Source organism: Myotis nattereri (assembly GCF_964212035.1).
Source record: "Myotis nattereri genome assembly, chromosome: 2".
NCBI classification, from domain to species: Eukaryota; Metazoa; Chordata; class Mammalia; order Chiroptera; family Vespertilionidae; genus Myotis; species Myotis nattereri.
The window spans coordinates 172,669,932-172,691,543 of record NC_138076.1 but is presented as its reverse complement, the minus strand read 5'-3'; the positions used below and the strand labels follow the sequence as shown (position 1 = coordinate 172,691,543).

The 21,612-nt window shown below is 39.2% G+C and overlaps 2 protein-coding genes and 1 long non-coding RNA gene across 3 annotated transcripts in view; all 3 read right to left on the bottom strand.

Annotated features, from left to right (window-relative positions):
- GXYLT1 (glucoside xylosyltransferase 1) overlaps window positions 1-4,266 on the bottom strand; it is a gene marked incomplete at its 5' end in the record, with an annotated part of 38,291 nt that extends 34,025 nt beyond the window's left edge. Inside the window, one exon of the mRNA XM_081083137.1 lies at window positions 4,046-4,266. Coding sequence (XP_080939263.1) covers window positions 4,046-4,266 — 221 coding nt within the window. The remainder of the gene's footprint in view (window positions 1-4,045) is intronic.
- Window positions 4,267-6,975: 2,709 nt separating this feature from the next.
- Window positions 6,976-10,478, bottom strand: LOC308513051. Its single transcript, XR_013995506.1, has 2 exons — window positions 8,575-10,478; window positions 6,976-7,463 (listed from the first exon to the last, which is right to left on the bottom strand). It is a non-coding gene; the product is annotated as an uncharacterized lncRNA (long non-coding RNA).
- Window positions 10,479-13,165: 2,687 nt separating this feature from the next.
- The window catches only part of YAF2 (YY1 associated factor 2), a 111,241-nt gene continuing 102,794 nt past the window's right edge, over window positions 13,166-21,612 (bottom strand). Inside the window, exons 3-4 of the mRNA XM_081082842.1 lie at window positions 16,130-16,282; window positions 13,166-15,005 (exon numbers count right to left, since the gene is read on the bottom strand). Of these exons, the coding sequence (XP_080938968.1) occupies window positions 14,768-15,005; window positions 16,130-16,282 (391 nt within the window). The 3' untranslated portion in view covers window positions 13,166-14,767. The remainder of the gene's footprint in view (window positions 15,006-16,129; window positions 16,283-21,612) is intronic.

Below are 21,612 nucleotides of genomic sequence, written 5' to 3'. Positions count from 1 at the left end.
CTGATAATAATCTTAATGTTTTAAAATAGGATTTCTAAATCAAAAGTATACATTTCTCATTAGCCTAATCACTTTCCCCTGCAAAAGCACAGAACAATATTTTAATTAATTAATTATTAGCCAGGTTTGTGCTAAACACTTTACACCTTTTAATTAATTATTAGCCAGGTTTCTGCTAAACACTTTACACCTATGTGAAATATGATCTTCAATGCACAAAAATTACAAGGTGTAGAGAAGTGCTTTTATACAAGTTGTCTCTACATTAACAAAGTGGAGAATTATAGTCAATATTGCTGTAATAAGTATGTATGGTGCCAGGAGGGTAAGAGACTTATCAAGGCATCACTTTGTAAATTATGTGTCTAACCACTATGCTGTACACCCAAAATCAATCTTAAAAAAATATTGAATGTCAACTATAATTGAAAAAAAAAAACTTTTTTAAAGCGGAGATTAAGGTGACTTTAGTAATTCAACCTTCTTCATTGGTCACTCCCCCAACTCCTCTCTTCTTAAAAAATAACTTTTACCTCTAACTGATGAGGAAATGTGTTCAAGGTTAACACAGCCTGTAAATGATAAAGCTGAAATATGTGTCTCCAAAACCCTTATACTTGCCACTCTAAATTCTCTATGAAACCTACTAGTGTTCCCAGGATGAGCAGAAATAACAACTCCATGGCCTACCCAGATCTGAAAATCAGTCCCACTAAGGGCATGGACAGTCCAGGAATGGTATCACTGAAATGCTTCGGTTTGTTGATTCCCTATGGCTAATATGCTGTACAGTCACAACAGGATGAGATCTTGAAAATCACTGTCAAGATTCACCAGTGAAATTTGAGAATTTAATCACCCTGAGTAGCTAAAGTCGCAAAATGGCACATAACTCCTTCACAGAAGCACTGAGGCCTGGCTATAGTATCTGCTTTCGGTTGAATAACTTAATACAGTCTGTCCCATACTGAATAGCTTAAGAGTTTCTCTAGGAGCAAGAACCACTGCCCACCCACCATTCTTCCCCTCCTCTGAGGCACCCATCACTCCTCTCCAACACCAAACATAGGATTCTCTCCACCACAGGGATATGCAAGCAACACAAAGCCAGACCATCAGAGGTCCCCATTCCAGGCATCGCCGAGTGGTCCACCGTGGACATATGAAGAAAGGAAGAGCAATGAGTTCCTTTCCCTAGAATTTTCTACTTGAGATTAGAGAAGAAACACTGCAAGGAGCACTCCATGAACCAGGCCTGTCTACAGTGGAAGAGAATTGAGAGTCCCCAGTCCTTGAGGTCCCTGAAGATGCCTGGGGATTTTTCCTTCAGTATTGTTCCTTCCAGCAACCCACATTAGCCTATAAATGTCTATTTTTGCTTAAGTGAGTTTTATTGGATTTTAATCATTGACAACTCAGAATCCTAACTATTAGAAATTCTGACTCTAAAACCTTTGCATTTTCTAAATACCAAAATAATGGATTCAAATGGAATGCACTAATCAATAACAGATTTCACTAAAAAACTGTTCTGTCATTTTCGTTTTCACTCTGAGTACTTGGTAAGACCTTTCCAAGTATTTGTTGTCATGGAATTCCGTGCAACCAGTATTTTCTGTAAGAGTTGACCAATGGACCCTGTTGGGTATAAAACTAGATCCCATGTATTAAACAAAAGAAAGAAATGATGGACTTCCATCTTTCAAGTAAGAGAGCCTCAAAAAAGGTAAGAATACAATGATAATCAAGTCCTACAGAAAAAGGGAAGATTACGTTTGCCTCATAGACCCTTTCTCCACTGATGAAACACTACAGACTAGGTTCTTATCACAGCAGCTTCATAGAAAGAGCACTTAGAGAGCAATCAAAGGATATATAATTTTTAATCCTGGTCCAATCCAAAGATCGATGCCCTATGAACCTTGGTCAAATGATTTAAACACAGGAAGAGAGGTGACGGATGCCTACTCCATATCCTACAATAGTCAAAGAAGTTGCCTGAAGTCTATGAGAAATCTAAAAAGATGTTGTAAGTGATAATATCTAAAGAGTCCTGATGTCTTAGGAATTCTCCGGACCTTAATCAAAGCATAGGGTAAAAACATGACAACACAGCTTTCCCACCTTGTCCCTCTGCCCAAACTTCTTATGCATGAACATGTGGTGGAATGTCTTTCATCAGTTTTACAAAGACTTTAGTTCTTTTTAGTTACACCTTTAGTTTTAACGTAGATGTTTGCCCCATTTAAAATGAGGAGTTATGCTGCTCAGGGGACCTGTAATGTCCAGCTTTTGGGTTGACTCTACTCTGACACATCAAAATTAAAATTTCAGTGATGGTTCTATAAAATAAAAATTTATTCAAGTGGAGGTGCTTATTTTCTAAACGGCAAACAAAGGCACTGTGTTAAAATTAGCTGATCACGCCCTAGCTGGCTTGGCTCAGGGGCTAGAGCTTTGGCCTACGGACTGAAGGGTCCCGGGTTCAATTTCGGCCAAGGGCACATGCCTGGGTTGCCGGCTTGATCCCCAGTGGGGGTGTGCAGGAGGCAGCCAATCAATGATTCTCTCTCATCATTGATGTTTCTATCTCAATCTCTCCTTCTCCCTTCCTCTCTGAAATCAATAAAGAAATATATTTTTTAAAAAATTAAAAAAATACATTTAAAAAATAATCAAGCAAATACAATTTATAAAAATCTGCCACAAAATAAAGTATACGGGAGACAAAGCACTGAAAATGAATGTCACTCTATCGAAGTGAAATGCTAATACCATCGTATTATTTCACTCAGTGGTTTGATTAAAATGTTGCTTCTACATAATTCTAGCCAATACCAAAATAATTTCGTTTCCACAATTTACAATGCTTCACAGTCACATAAACCGCTTCTTTGCACGAGTATTTTTCATGACCTCATCCCTCGGCTTCAAGTCACCGCCTCTCCCAAGACAGATAACTTGAGCTTACAAACCTGGCTCTGGAAGTGGTTCTGCTTTTATGAATAGAGTGCTCATGTCCTAGGAATTCGCCTGACTGTAATCAAATCAGAGGGCAAAAGCAGGACCACTTCCATGCTCCTCTGCCCAAACGCCCCTTTCATTTGGGGAAGGTCACCTCTCCAAAGAAGGTTCAACAGCCCAGTCTCGCGGCGCCCGCTCCTCCTTCCAAACCCACACTTTGGATATGAAAGCAGCCTTTGCCTCTCCCAAAGGGGACAGAGGCTCTGGTCGCTCCCAGAGGTGCCCACAGGGAAGAGTCTGTCCTCGAGGAAGTGGAAACGCTCGGATTCTATTAAAGCATTCATCACGCGTTGCACTCCTTTCTCCACTTACATCGCAAGCCGACTCCAACTCGGGCAGCGATTTGTGAAAACCCACCTCAACCATTCTGCTGCTTTTTAAATGCCCATTTTTAAAGATCTCTCTCTCCCCCATCTCACAAAAGGCGTGGGCATGTTAAGCATCGCTCATCTTCTTTAACTTGCTGTAAGTTTCAGAACAGATTGTTTCCTACGGAAAAATCCAACCAGCCTAAGCGCTCTGTCCAGATTTAACTAACCGACTCGTAATGACAAATTTAAACGTTAACACACAAAAATTAGACTCCCCATTCAGGAGGGGGTGAAAAAAACAATTGAACTAGGGCGCCAGCCTGATGCTTAAGAACTCAACCTGAACTCCATGGAAACAAGAGGGAATGCCGACTCGTCCTACAGCAGGGAGGCTTTTGTGAGGCACCTCTGATTTTCACAGAACCCCTTTTTAAAACGCCAACTGCCAATTAAAGTTGAAAATCAATTTCTTCTACATTAAAGAGCGCAGAAGGAATGGGTCGAAGGCAAACACCAAAGTGTGGGGCGCGCTCAGGCCGGAGCGGCGCCGGGCACCCCCCGAGGTGGAGGGAAAAGGGGGGAAAAGGGGGTCGGAGACCGCGGCCAGGGAGCGGGCGGCGCGGGCGGCCCCGCGCGCAGACCCGGCCAGGCCGACCCCCGCGCCCCGCGCCCGCTCGCCCCCCACCCGCCACGCGGGACCCGACCCGTACCTGTGCGCCCCGCCGGGGTGCGCCGCCGTGGCCGCGCTGCCCGCCCCTCTCGCGGCGCCCCGTCCTCCGCCCGCGAGCCAGGAAGCCACTCGGGCCTGCGGCTTCCCGCCGCCGCCGCCCGCGCCTTCCTCCGGGGACAGGGCGAGCTGGCTGAAGGCGTAGAGGAGCGAGCAGAAGCCGCAGGCCAGGCACAGCACCGCGAGGCGCAGGTAGCGCCGCATCGTGCCGGCCCTCGCCTCCTCCCGCCGCCGCCGCGCCCGCCGCGAAGGAGAGCGGAGGGAGCGGCACCGCGCAGCCGCGGGCGCAACAAGTTCCTCCGCCGCCGCGGCCGCGAGCCACCCGCCCTCCGCCCCCGCCCCCGCCGCCTCCGCCTCCGCGCCGCCGCGCGCTCCTCCCCGAGGGGCGGGCCGGGCCGCACGCGCCGGCGCACTGAGCGCGAGAGGGCTGGGCGCGCAGGTCCCGGCTCCCGGAGGCGCCGGCCCCGCGGGGCGTCGGGGAGACGCCCACCCGGGCGTCCCGGGCTCTGAACTGCACTGGAGACGCGTGGTGAAATGAACCGGGCGTTGGCGACAGCTGACCCAAGTCCAATGGACGGGTCTCTGCTGCGCAGCTCGTGATGTTGAGCAACCTAAGTTCTAGGAGCCTGTGTTTTCGTCTCTAAATGGAGAGAGCATCCTCCTCAGGGGAGGTTGTAAAGACTAAGTTGCTCAACGCACATAAAACGCCCTTCCCTTAGCAGGCACATGACTAAGCCGTTTTTCAGCTCGCTCATCCCCAGCAGGGACTTCCCCAGACTCTAAGTTTGTATAAATCTGTCTTTTAGAGCCGTTTCACCAGGGACCTCATCATCTTGTAATACTGTTGGGAATGCTTATTTTCCCTCCCAAGTCTTGGGCAGCAAGAAGGGCACCGGGTGTTAGACCGGTGGGGCCAGACCGCACCTGGGTTCAGCAACCTCAATACTGGAGCCTCGCTAAGAAAGAATTCAGAGCCAAGACTCAAACTGTAAGAGAACATTTCTTTGTAAAATCAGCGATGGAAGTGATTCATAGAAGAAATGGGTTTAGGAAACAAGCTATAGGGCCCTTGGAGCTTAGAAGTGAGGAAGGTAATGAATGGCAAGGTGCCTGGGGGTGGGGGGAGGAGGCAGGGAAAGGGGGATGCTCCTCCTAAGGGTTTCAAGGGTGGAAATTAAAGGGGAGTTCCCAGGGAAGATCTCCAGAGAATATTCATCAGCTTTCCAGGTGTGCTGTTTCAGGATCCTGGTCTCCACTGATTGATTAGTTGGTGCCAGTGTAGGGGGACAGTGCATTTGGTGCTGAGGTGAGCCATGGCCTTGCTTGTCTGATTTTGCTGCTTTTCTGGGCCTGGAGCTGAAATACACCTGAGGCCTAGATGTTATTCCTAGAGAGGAAAGGTCATGGAATCCACACAGCATGACCAGCAAGATGCTGGGGGGGCCAGGTCACCTGGGTATGAGGTCCCACACTACAATTGTCCTTGGCTAGATGCCCAGGGCTTTCTGCCCTGGTGGCCTGTACCTGGCCCATCGTCCTTGCTCTGCTCATGTCAGTCTAACTGCCTAGTCACAGGAGCTGGTTTAAGCTGAGGTCCCTCCTTTTACATCTTTTTGACCTTCCTCACAACTCATTCGCACATTCAAAACAATTTCATATTTTCCCTACAGAGCTTTCTCTTCAGCTATGAGTTTCTTCTTCCTCTTCCTCAGCCATAGTCCTACTCCATTTGCTCAGTGGGCATTTACAGAGCACCACTATGTGCAAAGTGCTGTGTGAGTACCTTGGAGTATAGAGACTCTGTGTTGGAGTGTAGGGTGGAACAGTGGATACTTGTAAGTACAATACAGACATTCGGATGTAAGCCAGTAAAGGTGTGGACACACACACACACAGGAACAATCAGTTCCACTGTGGGTGCGGTCAAGAGAAACTTCTTAGCAAAGTTGGCCCTAGTCTTGGGGAGGATTGGGGGCAGGGTGTGTGTTGGGGGGTGGGGGTGGGGGGGCATTAAGGTAATTCCAGGCTGGGGGAATCAATGAAATAGGCCCTTGTGCTTAGTGAACTGCGAGAAGTTTGATACTACAGCTAAGTGAATGCAAGAGATGATATGATCAGCGATAAGACTGTAGAAGTTGAAGGGGCCAGATACTTGAGTGCCTTGTTTAGTATGCCAAGGAGTTTGAACTTACTCTGGCAGATAATGGTGGGCCACTGAAGGTTTTTTTTTAATTAGGAAGTAACATGATCGCATTTGCCTCTTAGGGAGCAGATTCTGGCTGGGACAGAGATTGAGACTGGAGCCAGAAAGCAGCTACAGTGCCGAAAAGTGAAGAAAAGGAAGCTTTGCGCGCGCGCACACGCGCACACACGCGCGCGCACACGCGCGCACACACACACACACACAAACCAGGGAGAAAAATCATGCTGTTAAATTGTTCAAATTGCATTTGGAGCTCTGGAGAGTTTGGCGATGAGAAACAAGGTGGGGAAGTGCTATGTAATTTAACAACAGTTCTTCATTTGAAATTCCTACACCAAAAAAGTGCTGGCTCTGTGACCAGGGGATGTCACTAAACACTTTTTTTTTGTTTTTCAAATATATATTTTATTGATTTCAGACAGGAAGGGAGAATGAGAGAAAGATAGAAACATCCATGATGAGGGAATCATGGATCAGCTGCCTCCCGCACGCCCCCTACTGGGGATCGAGCCCGCAACCTGGGCATGTGCCCTGACTGGGAATCGAACCTTCTGGTTCATACCACTGAGCCACGCCGGCCGGGCAGTCACTAAACACTTTAAGCCAGTTTCTTCCCCTATAAAAGAAAAGGTCTTGCCTTACCTGACAAAAAATGAAAAACTAGCATTGTATCAAGATGTGTGAATAGAATGAAAACATACACTTATTCATTCAATAAACATTTATTGAATATATTCTACATGCCAGACAAAGGGCTAGAGTGTACTGCCCTCAAAGGGGAGACAGGCAGATAAAAACGAAGACAATTTTAAGTTATTCCTTCCACTACACCTTACAATTCTTAGAGAAATAAACGCAAGGAGATACAAAGAGTGGTAAGCATTTATAAGAAGGGAAAATAGATTTTGAGGAAAAAAAAACTAAAGAATACGACACTAAGAAACTAGAGTAAGAATCAGTACTCAAATCAAGGAAGTTTAATATAAAGGGGTGCTAACTACAATTATTCTCTAGCTCCACAAAGAAATTAAATGTAGTAAAAATAAAAAATAATTTCATGACCCACAGATTGTTAAACTACTGGAATGGCAGTTTTCATTTCTGCAACCATTTATGGGGAGAGTATATCCAGAAGAATAATCCATTTACTTGACATCAGGGTCCTGGACCATATCCTCCCTTTAGGCTCCTTTTAATCCTGTAATTAAAAAGGAAATTCTGTTGAAAAAGTATATAAGGTATTCCAAAAATAGAAATGATTTTTGTATTACATACTATCTTAAGTGGTTGTCTTGGAGTGTAAGGAGCTGTGTGCATGCCCTTGTGATCATTTTTAGGTTTCACATTACATTTTCATATTTCTAAAATTAAATTTAGATTATTTTAGATGATATTTGGGATATCTTAATGTTATAATAGTTTACTATGTGTATGTATATATTCCTAAACCTATTTTTTCATGTCTAGACCATCCTCTTAATTTTCTAATAACAGGCTGGCTATATCCAATTTTTTAATCAATTTTGATCTTCCTTTCATGCTGTCAAAAAGGTAAATTTAGGCAGATAAAAAGAAATTTAAAAGTAGCAATATCTGTTGTTTAAATTACGGAGATAGAGCTCTTTCCCATGATCTGGAAAACTCTCAGATCCAGATCTCAAGAATTATTATACTCAAAAGATTAATCTTGATTTTTTTAGAGCTCCTATTACATGTTGGATATGTAACAGACATTCAATTCATGAGTGTTTTTATTTTTTTATGTCTTCTCTAAGTCTCTCTAAACTTCAGGTTCTGCTCAGTCTTTCTTTCTCACCTCTATTTACACTGAGTACTTGATTCTTAAAAAAAGACATCCTATTGGGGAAAAGGTAAATTCTATACCTTTTCAGAGTAAAGTTCTAGAACATTTTTATGTAACTTCTACTTTATAAAGGTCTATGCATAATCTAATTTAATCCTTATAACATTTATATGAAGTAGGATATATTTTCTTTTAAATAAGAAGAAACCTGAAATTTAGAAAAGTTTGTTAACCACATCGCTAATAATGAAGATCCATAATTTGAATGAAAATCTTTGAGGATACAAAGGCCATGTTTGTTTTTTCCATTATACCATGTTGTCTCACTATGAACAAATAAATGCTAACCTGAGTGATGCAAATTAAAAAACAATACAATGTTATATGAAAACCTCTTAGACTGATCTTGGAGGTTCAAATAAAATTTAAAATCAGAGAAAGACAAGTCAGATTAGTTATAGAGTACAAAGAATCAGAAACTCAGACTAAAAGTAAAAATTATCACCTCCAGTAGGCCTCTAATGAAATTTCTCCATTTTCCAGTCTACTTCCTAGAAACCTTGTTGGACTGAAGGAAAAAGTTGGAAAATAATAGTCATTTTAAGCAAAAAGTATTTCATTTTAAGTGTTCGTTCAGACCAGTAAATGTGGGGAAAGAGGAGGGTCAGGAAGAGAAGGAAAGAGTACAAAACTAAAAAAGCTCAGCTACAGGCCACAAGATTGGAAAAAGTGGTAGTAGAAATCCAATGAATGGGGACACCTCCTAAATGATCCCAGAATTTAGCTGGCATTTCATCCACAAGGGAGAGTATGGAGGAGTTGGAGTGGGGGAGGGAGTAAAGACTATCCTATGGACCATCCCTGTATTTTTCCCTGGTTCAAACTTCACCCCCATTATTACAATAGATTATAATTTACTAGAGGCCCGGTGCAATTCATGCACAGGCCGGGTAGGGGGAAGAGGGGCCATAGGTGGTTGGCTGGCCGACCTCGCCCCCTGGCCGAACTCCTGGTGGAAGGGACAATTTGCATATTAGCCTTTTATTATATAGGATTACTTTAAAATAAATGTCAGTGAAATTAAAAGCTAGATTTGCAGGGAAATTTACTCATGGGGAAAATTAGGTTTAAAAAGCACATGCACAAATTCTAACCCAGGTTCCCAAAAATTGAAGGCTGAAAATAAAGAATTCGATACCATCACACTTCAGTCCTATGTTGTTTAGTTTCTTCTTTTTTTTTTACATTTCCATATTTTATTTTTAATAAAGTAAAAAAAAATCTGTTGCTCTAATATCCCTTAAATTATTTATCTTATTGGGCACTGGGAACAATAGGTTTGTTGTCTTTTTATTTACTCTTATTAAAGATCAAAAACAACCTCGTTAGGCCTGAGGTCAGGTCACTCTGCTCTTGAAGTCAGACCAGTCTCCTTTACTAAAAAAACACTTTCACTGCCATTTTTGAAGTATTCTCCTCCCAAACTGGTTTTAAACAGTAGCCCAACTCTTCTCAATCTTGCTGACTTCAAAGTAAACACAGGCTCATTCAATGCTATTATTATAAATTAAAAGAGGACTACGAAAATAATACACAGTAAAAAGTCTAAGTGAATAAATCTTGATATCCAGCTTTGTTTCTGATTCTCTTGCTAAAGGAAGTAATGAAAGTATAAGGATGGTAGGTAGCTTTCATCCCAACTCCCGACTTCTAAGTAGGTCAGCAGATCTAAACCAAGGTATAATCTCAAGACCTTCAAACTCATCTATTGTTTCCACTCATCAGGAATTCCAGCTGAGAGGCACCACTTTACTGGCTCCTTGACCCAAGAAGTTCCCGTTGGGCTTATCCTCACACCTTGAAATAAAGCCTTTTTTTTTTAGCTTTTTAAAAAAGTGTCACTATTCAGCCTTATTACAGAAGAAATTTGAGGAACTTTAGAATGACACAAGGAAAAACATGAGATAAAAATCAGAATCTAGAAGACTGAAGAATAACAAATCAGAATATAGACATGCAGGCAATGGAGCCCTACATGATTGTTAAAAGCAAGCTTCCTTTTAATGAGATTTCTCACAACTAAAATAAACATCGAAGACAATTAATGATTTGTATTGTCCATAAGAAAAAGGCAAATTGATTTATCAGAAGTAAATATTTTCCTGAAACAGGTTTGAATACAATTTCCCATTTGGATTGAGTGATGTAATGTTCCCTCAATAATCTTCACAAAAAGGCAATAGCAAACCTCATTCAGCTGTTCATTGATTTTTAAAAGTATGGGAAAGAGATAATCTCACATTATATGGCTTAAAGTTTTAAACTTTTGGAAATTTGAGCTGGAATAATGAAATGGTGCTGGCTAAAACTACTTGTTGACACCTAGTATCAGCTGCAACTATGAGATGAGATCTAGTGTGGGCTTGCAGTGAAGATGAATTTTCTAGAAGCAAAGGCGTGACAAATACACCCAGCTCAGTGCTACTTCTGTATCTTACATATAGTTATTGTTGCAGTGATGGCATTGTAATAATTCACAGAGCTCTCCTGTAAGAGTTCCCTATCTTTGTCCTCTTGGTAACCAATTCCTAGCCAGTGCCTTGTACACAAAACATACCCAATAAATATTCAGAGTTGAATAATACTGATGTAAAGAAATCCTAGATTAGGAAATACTGAAAGTATTACAATGGAAGAACAGTTACTATAATCTACAACTCCTACTAACGTTGGAGCAGGGATCACACCACCAGAGAAGATTCAGAACATGGAACGTCCATGGCACTGAAAGCTTTCAAAGCTATCTTTGATTTTTTCCATAGAAGTACCTGCATTGTCACAGCATTTCGTATGCTCCAGGATTGGCCTATTCCATAAAGGCAGGAATATCTGCACTGGCTAAGTAGAATGCCATATTACAAACATAATGCTTAAATTACCTGGGTTAGTGGAGATGTGAGTTCAGGGAAGTATTCATATAATTCAAGGTAAAACTTCTCTATGGCAGCTTTTTAAAATTAACTGGCTTTGAAGAAAACTGTTCTAAAGTTATCACATACTGCTGCCCTAGTAAAAAGTCTACTAAACACCACTGAAACTTTAATGACTGAGTCATTATGATGATTTATCACAGAATGTTTTTCAAGTATTTTCAGAGACAAAGATATTCTAAGTTCCATTTGTTCTCCCTCCCCCTCCAACCCCCTCTTCCTCCTAGTGATTTTTCTCTATCATCCAGATAGCACCCCAATGCCCCATTTTCTAATTTCTGCTATTATTTGTGCTTTGTTTCTCCCCTTCTTCCCTCATTTTCTCCCATTCATATTCTCCCTTGCCTTTGATATTAGTAGGGCTTATTTTTTTCATCAATAGCAATTGAGGGAATTCTTTTCCTTCTGCTTTTACAAAATGACCCTATATTCTGCAACCTTCGTTGCCTCTTGATTCTCCTCAGCTATATTTGACACAGATAACTTTTCTACACGTCAATTTTCTACATTTGTTGTTCCAGACAACTGAAGGTGCCTCTGGTTAAGTGGGGGGAGGGCAATGCTAACAGGTCAAAGTATTATTTTATGGTTATCCTTATCCTTATCCTTACACAAACTCACTTTTCTTTTTTCGCTTAATTTTCAAAGTACAGTACAGAAATTGTCATCAATTTCACTGCTCCTATATCAGGTCTTAAAAGATTCTGGAAAAAAGATAAGTTGCAGACCAAAAAAATAAGTAAAAAAGGGCCTTAGTAGAAACTAAAACTTCTAGACCATTTAGCATTAATGCATATAATATGCAGAAACTACATTTTTAGGCAATAAGGGTTTTTACCTAAAAGAAAGGTAATAAATATGCAATCAACTTAGAAAAGCTGAGGTTTTTCTTCCTTTCTCATTGTTTTCACTTTGCTATCATCACTATAATCTTAGGAAAGCATTTAATAAATATAAAACCTTTATTAAGTCAACTATTTCTACTGTGTAATACAAAAGGCTTTAAGAGTATGTATTCTTGTATGCCTCAAATTATATCTTCACTCTTATATCAAAATAAGGTAATAAACTCTGAAAAACATCCAAATTCTCTTTTTGTATGGAATTTGGATAAAAGAACCCACTGCTACTATCGCAGGGTAAATTGATGAAACAGAGTTAAAAATGCACCCTAAGCCCAGGCTCTGAATCTTTTTGCATATTTTAATATTAGGTTTTCAGATGGGATTTGGGCCTGCTTCCTCGTTTGGAAGTGTTTGAGGTAGGGTCAAATGAAGGCAGGCGAAGATAATTATGATTAATGAAAGGAAAACAAAATTTTAAACTAGGCAACTCAGTTCATTTCTGCCGCTCCTAGTGCATACCATCAGGTTCTTTAATTATGGAAAAATAGCTGGTCTAGGATCAGAGCAAACATCTGATGCAGAAAATTCAGTGTAACCTATAGAACACAATTCCTTTCTGTCATACAAGAGGGTATGGAAATGATTTCTGTTACAAATTGTTTTTTGTATTTTTGTAATGAAATTTTACCAGTTAAGATAGTAATGGCTCACATTTATTAAGCATCTAGTATGTGTCAGGTAATTGTTAAGAACTTTATATGGATTGACACTTAATCATCCCAACAACCCTATGAGTTAGATATGATTATCATCACCCTGTTTAATAGATGGGAAGTGACCTTGAATAATGAGTAATTTACCCAAGGTCGCTTAGGTTCTACAACAGGGATTCAAATGCCAAACACCAGTTAGTACTTTAATTTCCATGCTACATTATCTCCCCACCAATATAGACAGATGACTATACCACCCCCATTCAGGTAAAATCCCACCCTCTGTCAGATTTGTCTCTTTTGCAATCCATTGAAAATACATTCTGAAAGTATTTGAATATCATCAGAAGACCCAGTACCTCTAAAGCATAGTTCTGACTTAAAATTTATAATATTTTCCCTATTAATATTATTTGTAATTTTTGCTATGTCTAAAAATAAGCATATTTTAAAAAACATCTGAAATATGGTAAAAAAAAATAAGACAGAAAAAACTTCCATGTTTTTTAAAAGAACATAACCAGTTAGTTGCAGTTCCACTGAAAGTATCTGATAATAAAAACAAATTTTAATTTTTCATTTAACAACACTAAAGAATGAGGTATATAAATGTTTTAATCACAGACTTTTACTGTATGCAATTAACTATATTTCACAACTAGCATCTTACAAAAATGACAGTACCATTGTGCCTGTAAAAAGTACTGCAATAAAACAGAAAATTACATTATCACATGAAACCACCATATATCACAACTGTCAGGGTCTACAGTTTTATTTTTTTCTTAAAATGCTATCATGATGTCTTTATGTGATATTTTGTATCCAAGTTATGTTGTTAAGTTCATTGATATTGCAGAAGTCTCCTACAGGTGGCTATATATTAAGTAAATGGCTAAGAAAAAGCAGGAGACCTTAGGATAATTTAAGAAGTACTGTGTGGTTTCTAGGTTTGATTTTTAAATATAACATAAAACACTTTATTAGTTGTAAACAAAAATGCAAAATCTGTAGTCATAAAAATATTTTATTCATAACTTTACATAATAGTAAGTGGAGCTGTAAATATTTATTTTGGGATATTGATAAATGCATAAACTGGCAGTTGTGTCTGAAAATAGGGCACTATGATTTTCATAAGAATTGTTACATTTAATAAGAGGCCAATTAAACTGATTTAAAACTAGTTTTTTCCCCAGTTCTGTGCAACAGTTGTCATTTCTGTATTTATTAGATTCATACTTCTATAACCCTGGATAAAGTTTGGGGCGAGGAAACAGTGATAGAACTATTAAGTTAAAGCTTTTCCAAAATTGCAGCTTTTAAAATATGGCAGGTTTCTTTTCTCTTCTGCTTTTGTCAAATGCTTATAATTATTTGAATTTTAATATTTTATATAATACAGAAAATACCAGTGTTCAATGACAATAGCACTAAACTTGAATTATAAAGCTAAATAATCAATGTTTTATTGTTTACTAGTCTGAGAGTAAACATTACAACAAATGAATGTTTTGAAAGCAAAAAAAAAAAAAGGGAGGTAAAACCAGAAACATAATTCAGGAAAAAATAATTTAGCAAAATGTGTCAAAAATATTGGCAACGGTTCATACAAATTCTTTATTTAATAACAGTTTTTCTATTTAACCACACCAAGTACCAGCAGGTGTATTAAGAGGATAGCCATTAAGAAAATCCTGTTGCAGCAATAGTTGATTAAGTTGATCTTTGACTTGTATACATATAACTATTTGTTTCACAATTCTCAAATAATACATATTTAGGCAGGTTGCACTATGTTATAAAAATTTAACTTCGTTACATGCCAATAGTAGAGAATTCAAGAATTATGTGTTAGAATTCACTAAACTAAAAGTGAAAATAGACTTACCAATAACACTGCATAATGAATAATTCAACCACATTTTCATGGCACCTTTAATTGTGGAGACCAAAATGTTAAAGTCTGGAAATGTTTGGTAGGCATAGATTGCAATCAAATCTAACAAATTCTAACAAATTTCTCTTTTATGCAAAATGCAAATTATGAATTGTGCATGAATATGTTTGTCATGAAAATGTGGTACTTCTTGGCATAATCTGTATATTTGCATGATATGAATGAACTAAGAAGTTGGAGAAAATAAACTTTAATGGGATTCTCCATTCAATGATGAGGCTTCTCCTCTAGGTGAAGATGACCTGGACATTCCCCTCTCTGTGTTATCAGGACTAGAGCCACTCTGATTGTGCTGATCTGCAGAAGCAGCACTAGATGCAGGCGGTGACTTCGTTTTCTCCTTAAAGTCTGTAATAATGACTGTCAGATCTCCAACGGTAACTTCCAAATGCTGAGCACTACTTCGATCCACATTTTTCAATCTTGGCCTAAACACACAAAAAATGATATAATTTTAAACTAGCTTTTCTGGCTACTAACTTTCTGTGCACATAATGAACAAGTTAGGTAAGAACAACAAAATGAACATATCTATGTTTAAAGCTCTACATTCATGTGTATCTAGCCACAAAAATATCATTAAATGTTTCAAATCATTAACATTAATCAAACTACTCACTCATGAATCTTCTTCGTGACAAAAAACTGTGACACTGAAAGTAACAGGCTGGCTCTTAATTGTACTTTTATAGCTTTAACATAATTTTGCAGATAGGTTACCAATTTTTTTTAAAACAAATGTTGTAGAAGGGCAATGATATAGTTACATCACAGAGGAAGCTGGTAACAGCTAAGGTTACGTTATATGCGGGGCTGTTACTCCATTGATGTGCATGGATAAGGACATCAAGATTGTCTATTCTGCCTGAACCCATGACCATTTTGACTGATTAAAGCCCATGCAAATATCTGTGAATACTGTGACTATTACTCCTGGCTTTATGAGTGAAAAAGAAATGACTCAAACACAAATGTCTTTTAATCTAGTGAAACACACACACACACCCTCACATTTAAGCTTATATTTGTGGCCTCTGTGTTTAACTTCTAGTACAGTAGGTCCTCGGGTTACGTTGGCGATCCGTTCCCATGGCGCAAGGTAACGCGATTTTCGCCGTTAGTCGGAACCCACCTACATAAGCACCTAAGTCACTCACATGAGGCACATGCACAGCAGTAATGAAGTGAAACAGTAAAAAAAAATTCAAAAGAAAGATAACAATCCCTGACCTTTACTTGTGATAAATAAGTAATAAAAAACATAAAGCACATATGTACATATGTTGAAATGACGGAACTTTTCTTTTTTAATAAATAAATGGGAGATGGTGACATCATAACCACGAAACGACGTACGTCAAGTCCGACGTAACCCGAGGACTGTCTGTACACCTTTCAAACTACAAAAAACCCCCACCAAAACCAATTTCATGATACTTTACAATAAAGGAGATGAAATCTTTTACTTCTACTTTGTATATATTATATTAAAAGAGATAAAATGGTTAATTTTATTATTTCAAAAGTACCATAAAATATTTTAAAAATTTACCTGGTTTTCTTATGACTGTTCTTTTTGCTAGTTGTTTCCTTTTCACTCTTTTCTTTTTCTACTTTATCTTTTTTCTCTTTCTTTGACTGTGTAGGGGGCACAAACTGCTGAGTAACCTGCTGTGCAACCAACTGGGAGACAGGTCGAGGTTTCCTGTGTGTATGTTAAAAAGAAAGTTTTTAAAAATTATTATAACTTAAGAATACATACTCTTTATGAGAAAATAGCTCAAATTATGAGACTAGATATATATTATAAATTTCAAGTATAAAAATTCTTCATATGCAAGGTAATTCAGATGTGCAATTTAACAATTTAGTAACATTGTTTTTCCAACCCAACAAAAGTTCTATATAATAAAAGCCACTAAGTGTCCGGTCATCCATTCAACCAATCAAAGCATGATATGCTAAGACCGCTCAACCGCTCACTATGATATACACTGACCACCGGGGGCAGAGGCTCCGACTGGTATGTTAGCTTGCTGCTGGGGTCTGGACAATCGGGACTGAGCAAGATGGGCCAGACATGACCTGGAGCCCTCCCTGGCTGGCCAACCTCCTGCATCCCTCCCTGGCCCTGATGGTGCACTGGTGAGGTCCCTTGGCCTGGCCTGTGCCCTCTCGCAATCCAGGACCCCTCGGGGGATGCCAGAGAGCTGGTTTCAGCCCAATCCTGCAGGCCAGGCCAAGGGACCGCACTGGTGCACAAATTTGTGCACCAGGCCTCTAGTAGAAATATAATAGCTAAAAGTTATAGCCCAAGATATATGGTCAAACCATATAACATACATAAATCAATATGAAATTATTAAAAATATGTATCAAACTGAATGTTCATAGGGAAGCACACATAAAAACGCACACAAATTTTAAAAATTAAACTTGAAAGTTTACACTGAAATAACATTTAATTTTATCCTTCCTCCCTCCGAGAAGGAAATATCTAACCATCTGTGACTATGACTATTTGTTTTTTCCTTTAAAATCTTTCATTTATTCACTTAATAAATATTTGAGTGTTGAAATTTCTCAGTCATTATTGCTCAATTCCTTGAGGTGCCGTATGTATTCTAGCCACAAGCTCACCATGCTTTTTTGACCTTGAAGATCTGCCCAATCTTTTGACACATGCCTCCTCACTCACTTATTCATTAAAAAACGTTTACTGAGAAACTACTGTAGGAACTGCACAGAGATATCTGAAATGTTGTCTGGCTTTAATCTTTGGTGCCAGTACAAGCTATCACTCTATAGGCCTAGATCAAGGATCCCTCCAGCTTTATGGTAGAACTTGGGCAACTAAAGTCAAGATTCAAAGTTAAGTAATCTCTAAGTTCTTAAAATGAAAGAGAAAAAGAAGACTGAGAAAGGGAAAAGGGAAGGAAGGAAAAAGTTAGGGAGCATAAGATAAAAATACATTTCAACAGATGGGTCTATAAACAATAGTTAATTTATTGTCTGGAAAATCCTGACCCTATTTTGGTCAGTAGAGTTACAAAAAAAAAAACAACACTTTTTTTTCTTTTGGTTTCTCTAGACAAGCAAGACAAAATAGAAACCAATGAGAAAATACTGCATAATCTACAATCAAAGCTGCACAGAGGAATCCTTTGAAGGAGGAAACAGGAAACAGTATGTAAAACAGATTTCAGCAGATGGGAAATTAATTTTGTTTAGAGCCTAAAGAGTCTCAAGTACAGAAAGAATATCCAGGAAAGATGTCCAATACACAAGTAGGGTTGACATATAAATCACAGTTAGTGATGTAGATTAAGAGTTACACAAATTAAAGTGGCACTGAAAACATGGCAAGTGATGGCTGAGCTTATTTAAGAAATGAATTTTTTAAAAAAAGGGGTTAAAGGAATGGTTCTCAAATTTACATACAACGGGATCACCTGGAAGACTTAACCCCACTCCCAGGGTTTCTGATTTCAATAGGCCCGAAGTAGTGCAATATAATTTGCATTTCTAACTAGTTTCCAAGCCAAGCTATGCCTCTGGTCTGGCCACCACACTTTGTGAAAAAACTTGAAGAAATGTAATATATTAGTACTACTGGAGCATAAAGTTTGAGATGAAAATCAGGGAGTGGCAGAGAAATAAAAAGAGCAAGGCTGGATGGCCAGGCAGGAACGAGGAAGTTTGATTTACCCTTAATAGATGGAAGAGCATTGAAGAAATTCAGATTTGAATTTTACAAAGATTACTGGCAGAGTCTTAAGAGGAAAGGTACAAAAGAGGCAGGGAAACTGTTAAGAAGCTACTTTAATGGATCGAGCAAAATTAAAAGGGGCTTGAACTAAGGAAGCAGCAGTGGAGTTATTTAAGACAGACTAAAGAAGCATGATCAAGGGGACACGATGACTAGCCAGATGTGATTTTCTCACTTCTCAACCAACAAACATTCCTTTAGCAAAACACAGAGAAACCCTTGCCCTTCGGTAGCCAAGTTTCTGTGGGTGGCATAAAAAAAGAAAAAACAGTCTCTGATCCTAATAAATGCTATATAAATAAATAAAGTAAGGATCATAGGGCGTATTGGGGAAGGAGATGCAGTTTTAATTTTGTCTTGTTTCTACTTCGAAAATAAACACCACAAGTAGAGTGCATACCACTGTTTAACTAATACCTGGCACAATACTGAAAAAATACTAGATACTTAATATTTGTGCCCGGCCGATGTGGCCCAGTGGTTGACCATCAACTCATGAACCAAGAGGGCTCAGTTCCATTCTTGGTCAGGGCACATACCTGAGTTGTGGGCTCGATCCCCAGTAGGGGGCGTGCAGGAGGCAGCTGATTGATGTTTCTCATTATGTTTCTATCTCTCTATCCCGCTCCCTTTCTCTCTCTCTAAAAAACTCAATAAAAGCATATAAAAATATTTTCTGAAGAATGAGTGAATAATAAAATCAGGTTTAATGAGGGAGAAAGATTAATTTTTTTAAGAAAAGGAGTACAGTAATGTCTAAGCTTAGTCATTGTTCAGGGTCACTACACAGAAGTAAACAAATAATGAAAAAGAGCAGCAAGAATTAATTTCTCTTTTAATAATGCTGGAATATAGAAAGAGAAAGCTAAAAGGTGTGGTAGAGTTGAGGAAAGATTTGTTTAGACTAGGGCCTAGTGAATAGTGAGTCACCTAAAATTCAAAGTCACCCCAGGATATAAAATGCAACTGAGGTGTAGTAATCATTTTGTCTCCAAGTCATTAAGGATCTCTGAATCTATTTCTTCCATAACAAATGAAGGTTTGACAATTTCCTTTCTTACATTTTGTAATGTTGCTCCCTTCTGCAACCCAAAATTTAATGCAAAATAAATTTCCAAAATGGTTAATGAATAAACCTGAATTACAATAAAATTTCAAACATTCATATAAATTTACATTCTTTTGAACCTAGTATAAAATCCTGAAGTTTCAAGCAATCAATAAATTGATGTTATTCAGGAGCCATTTAATACTAACTTAAAATACATAATTTATTTATATTCTGTTTACTTAGTGCTGCCTTTAAGTAAAGTTGATTATTTTTCTAGATGTATTGGATTCATTAATGACCTCAATACCCAAAAGCAGTTTTTTTCCGTAAGATCTAAATATCTCAATCATGGACACTCTAAATCATGAAGATTTTCAGGAATATAACATTGTGCTGTGGTTAGGTAAAAAATGTTTTTATAACATGATCAATCACTCCCCCTTCCCTCCAACATGTCTCCAAGTGGGGACCCAACTATTCTGTGACACTGTTCCTCAACATTCTCACTCCCACTTCTGTGAGAAAGAGATAATCCTAATTCCCCAACTTCATGAATCTTACAACTGCTGCTTTTCATATTTAACAAGTTTTATGTCTCCAGAATCTTTCTAGGATCATTTCTCCTTTTATATGGCCCATATAAAATATGAGTCTATTAGTGTAAAAATAAAAACATATTAGTAGAGAAGGTTTTGTTTCATTAAGCCAGGAGGTTGAGTTAAATAAATAAATTCTTTCTCTTTTTAAAAAACCTTGATTGATTGATTTTAGAGAAGAAGGAAGGACGAGGGAGAGAAAAAGGTATGAAGGGAGAGAGGGAGGGGAAACATCGATTTGTTGTTCCACTTATTCATGCACCCATTGGTTGATTCTTGTATGTGTCCTGACTGGGGATCGAACTTCCAACCTTGGAATATCGAGATGATGCTTTAACCAACTGAGCTATCTGGCCAGGGCACTAATTTATCTTCTAAATGAGATATGAATCTAGAATTTTTCTAAGTGTTAAAGTCTCCGTGGTAAGAGCAAAATAATAAACATATACTGTCCTACAAGGCAAAACCAACTCACAAAGAACAATTATTTAAACTGCTCAGGTGAGAGACTGGAATCAGGAAACAAACTAGAAGACTACCACGTCAAAATAGAAATGAAGTAATAGTAATAAGAATCTATTCTATGGCGTAGTCAGGGGAATGGAATTGAAGCAGTGAATCTATTGACATTCAGAAGGATAATAAAACCGGGTATGTGCTGAATAAGAAGGATAAAGAACAACACCCCCTCCCCAATAGAAATAAAACTGAAAGAAACAGGGAATTAGGAAGCACAGTGCTATGGATAGAATGTTTGTGTCCCTCCTCCCCAAATTCACATATTGAAATCCTATCCCCTAAGGTGATAGTATTAGAGGTGGAGCCTTTGGTAGATGATTAAGTCATGCAGGTAGAGCCATCATGAATGGGATTAATGCTCTTATAAAAGAGGCCACAGAGAGAGATCCTTTGCCCCTTCTACCATGTGAGAACACAGTGAGAAATTGGCTGTTAAAGAGAAGTGTGTCCTCATTAGACACTGAATCTGCCAGTGGCATGATCTTGAACTTCCCAGTCTCAAGGACTGTGAAAAATAAATGTTTGTTGTTTATGTCCCACACAGTCGATGGTATTGTTGTTAGAGCAGCTCAAAAAGACTAAGACCCTTAGTTGCAGAATGCCAAGAACAGGACTATTCTAAACAAGAGGAAGTGATGAACTTGGTGTTGGGCACGTTGGCTTTTTAGATTTTTAAAATACTAGTAGCCCTGTGCACTAATCCATGCACCAGTAGGTTTCTGCCACCCTCCTGTAGCTCTCCACCTGCTGCCCCGCCCTCCTGTAGCTCTGCCTGCTGCCCCACCCTCCTGTAGCTCCCCCTGCCCTCCTCATAGCTTGCTGCCCTGCCCCCTCTTGTAGCTCTCCACAGCCCACTTGCACCTCACTGGCCCACCCTCCTGCTGATCTGTGATTTGAAATTGATGCAATTGGTCATTATGCCTCAGGGCATAATGGCTAATTAGCATATTCCTCTCTTATTATATAGGAATAGAGGCCTGGTGCACAAAATTTGTGCATTCGGGGGGGTACCTCAGCCGGCCTGTGCCTTCTCGCAGTCTGGAACCCCTTGGGGAATGTCCACCTGCTGGCTTAGGCCTGCTCCCTGGGGGTCAGGCCTA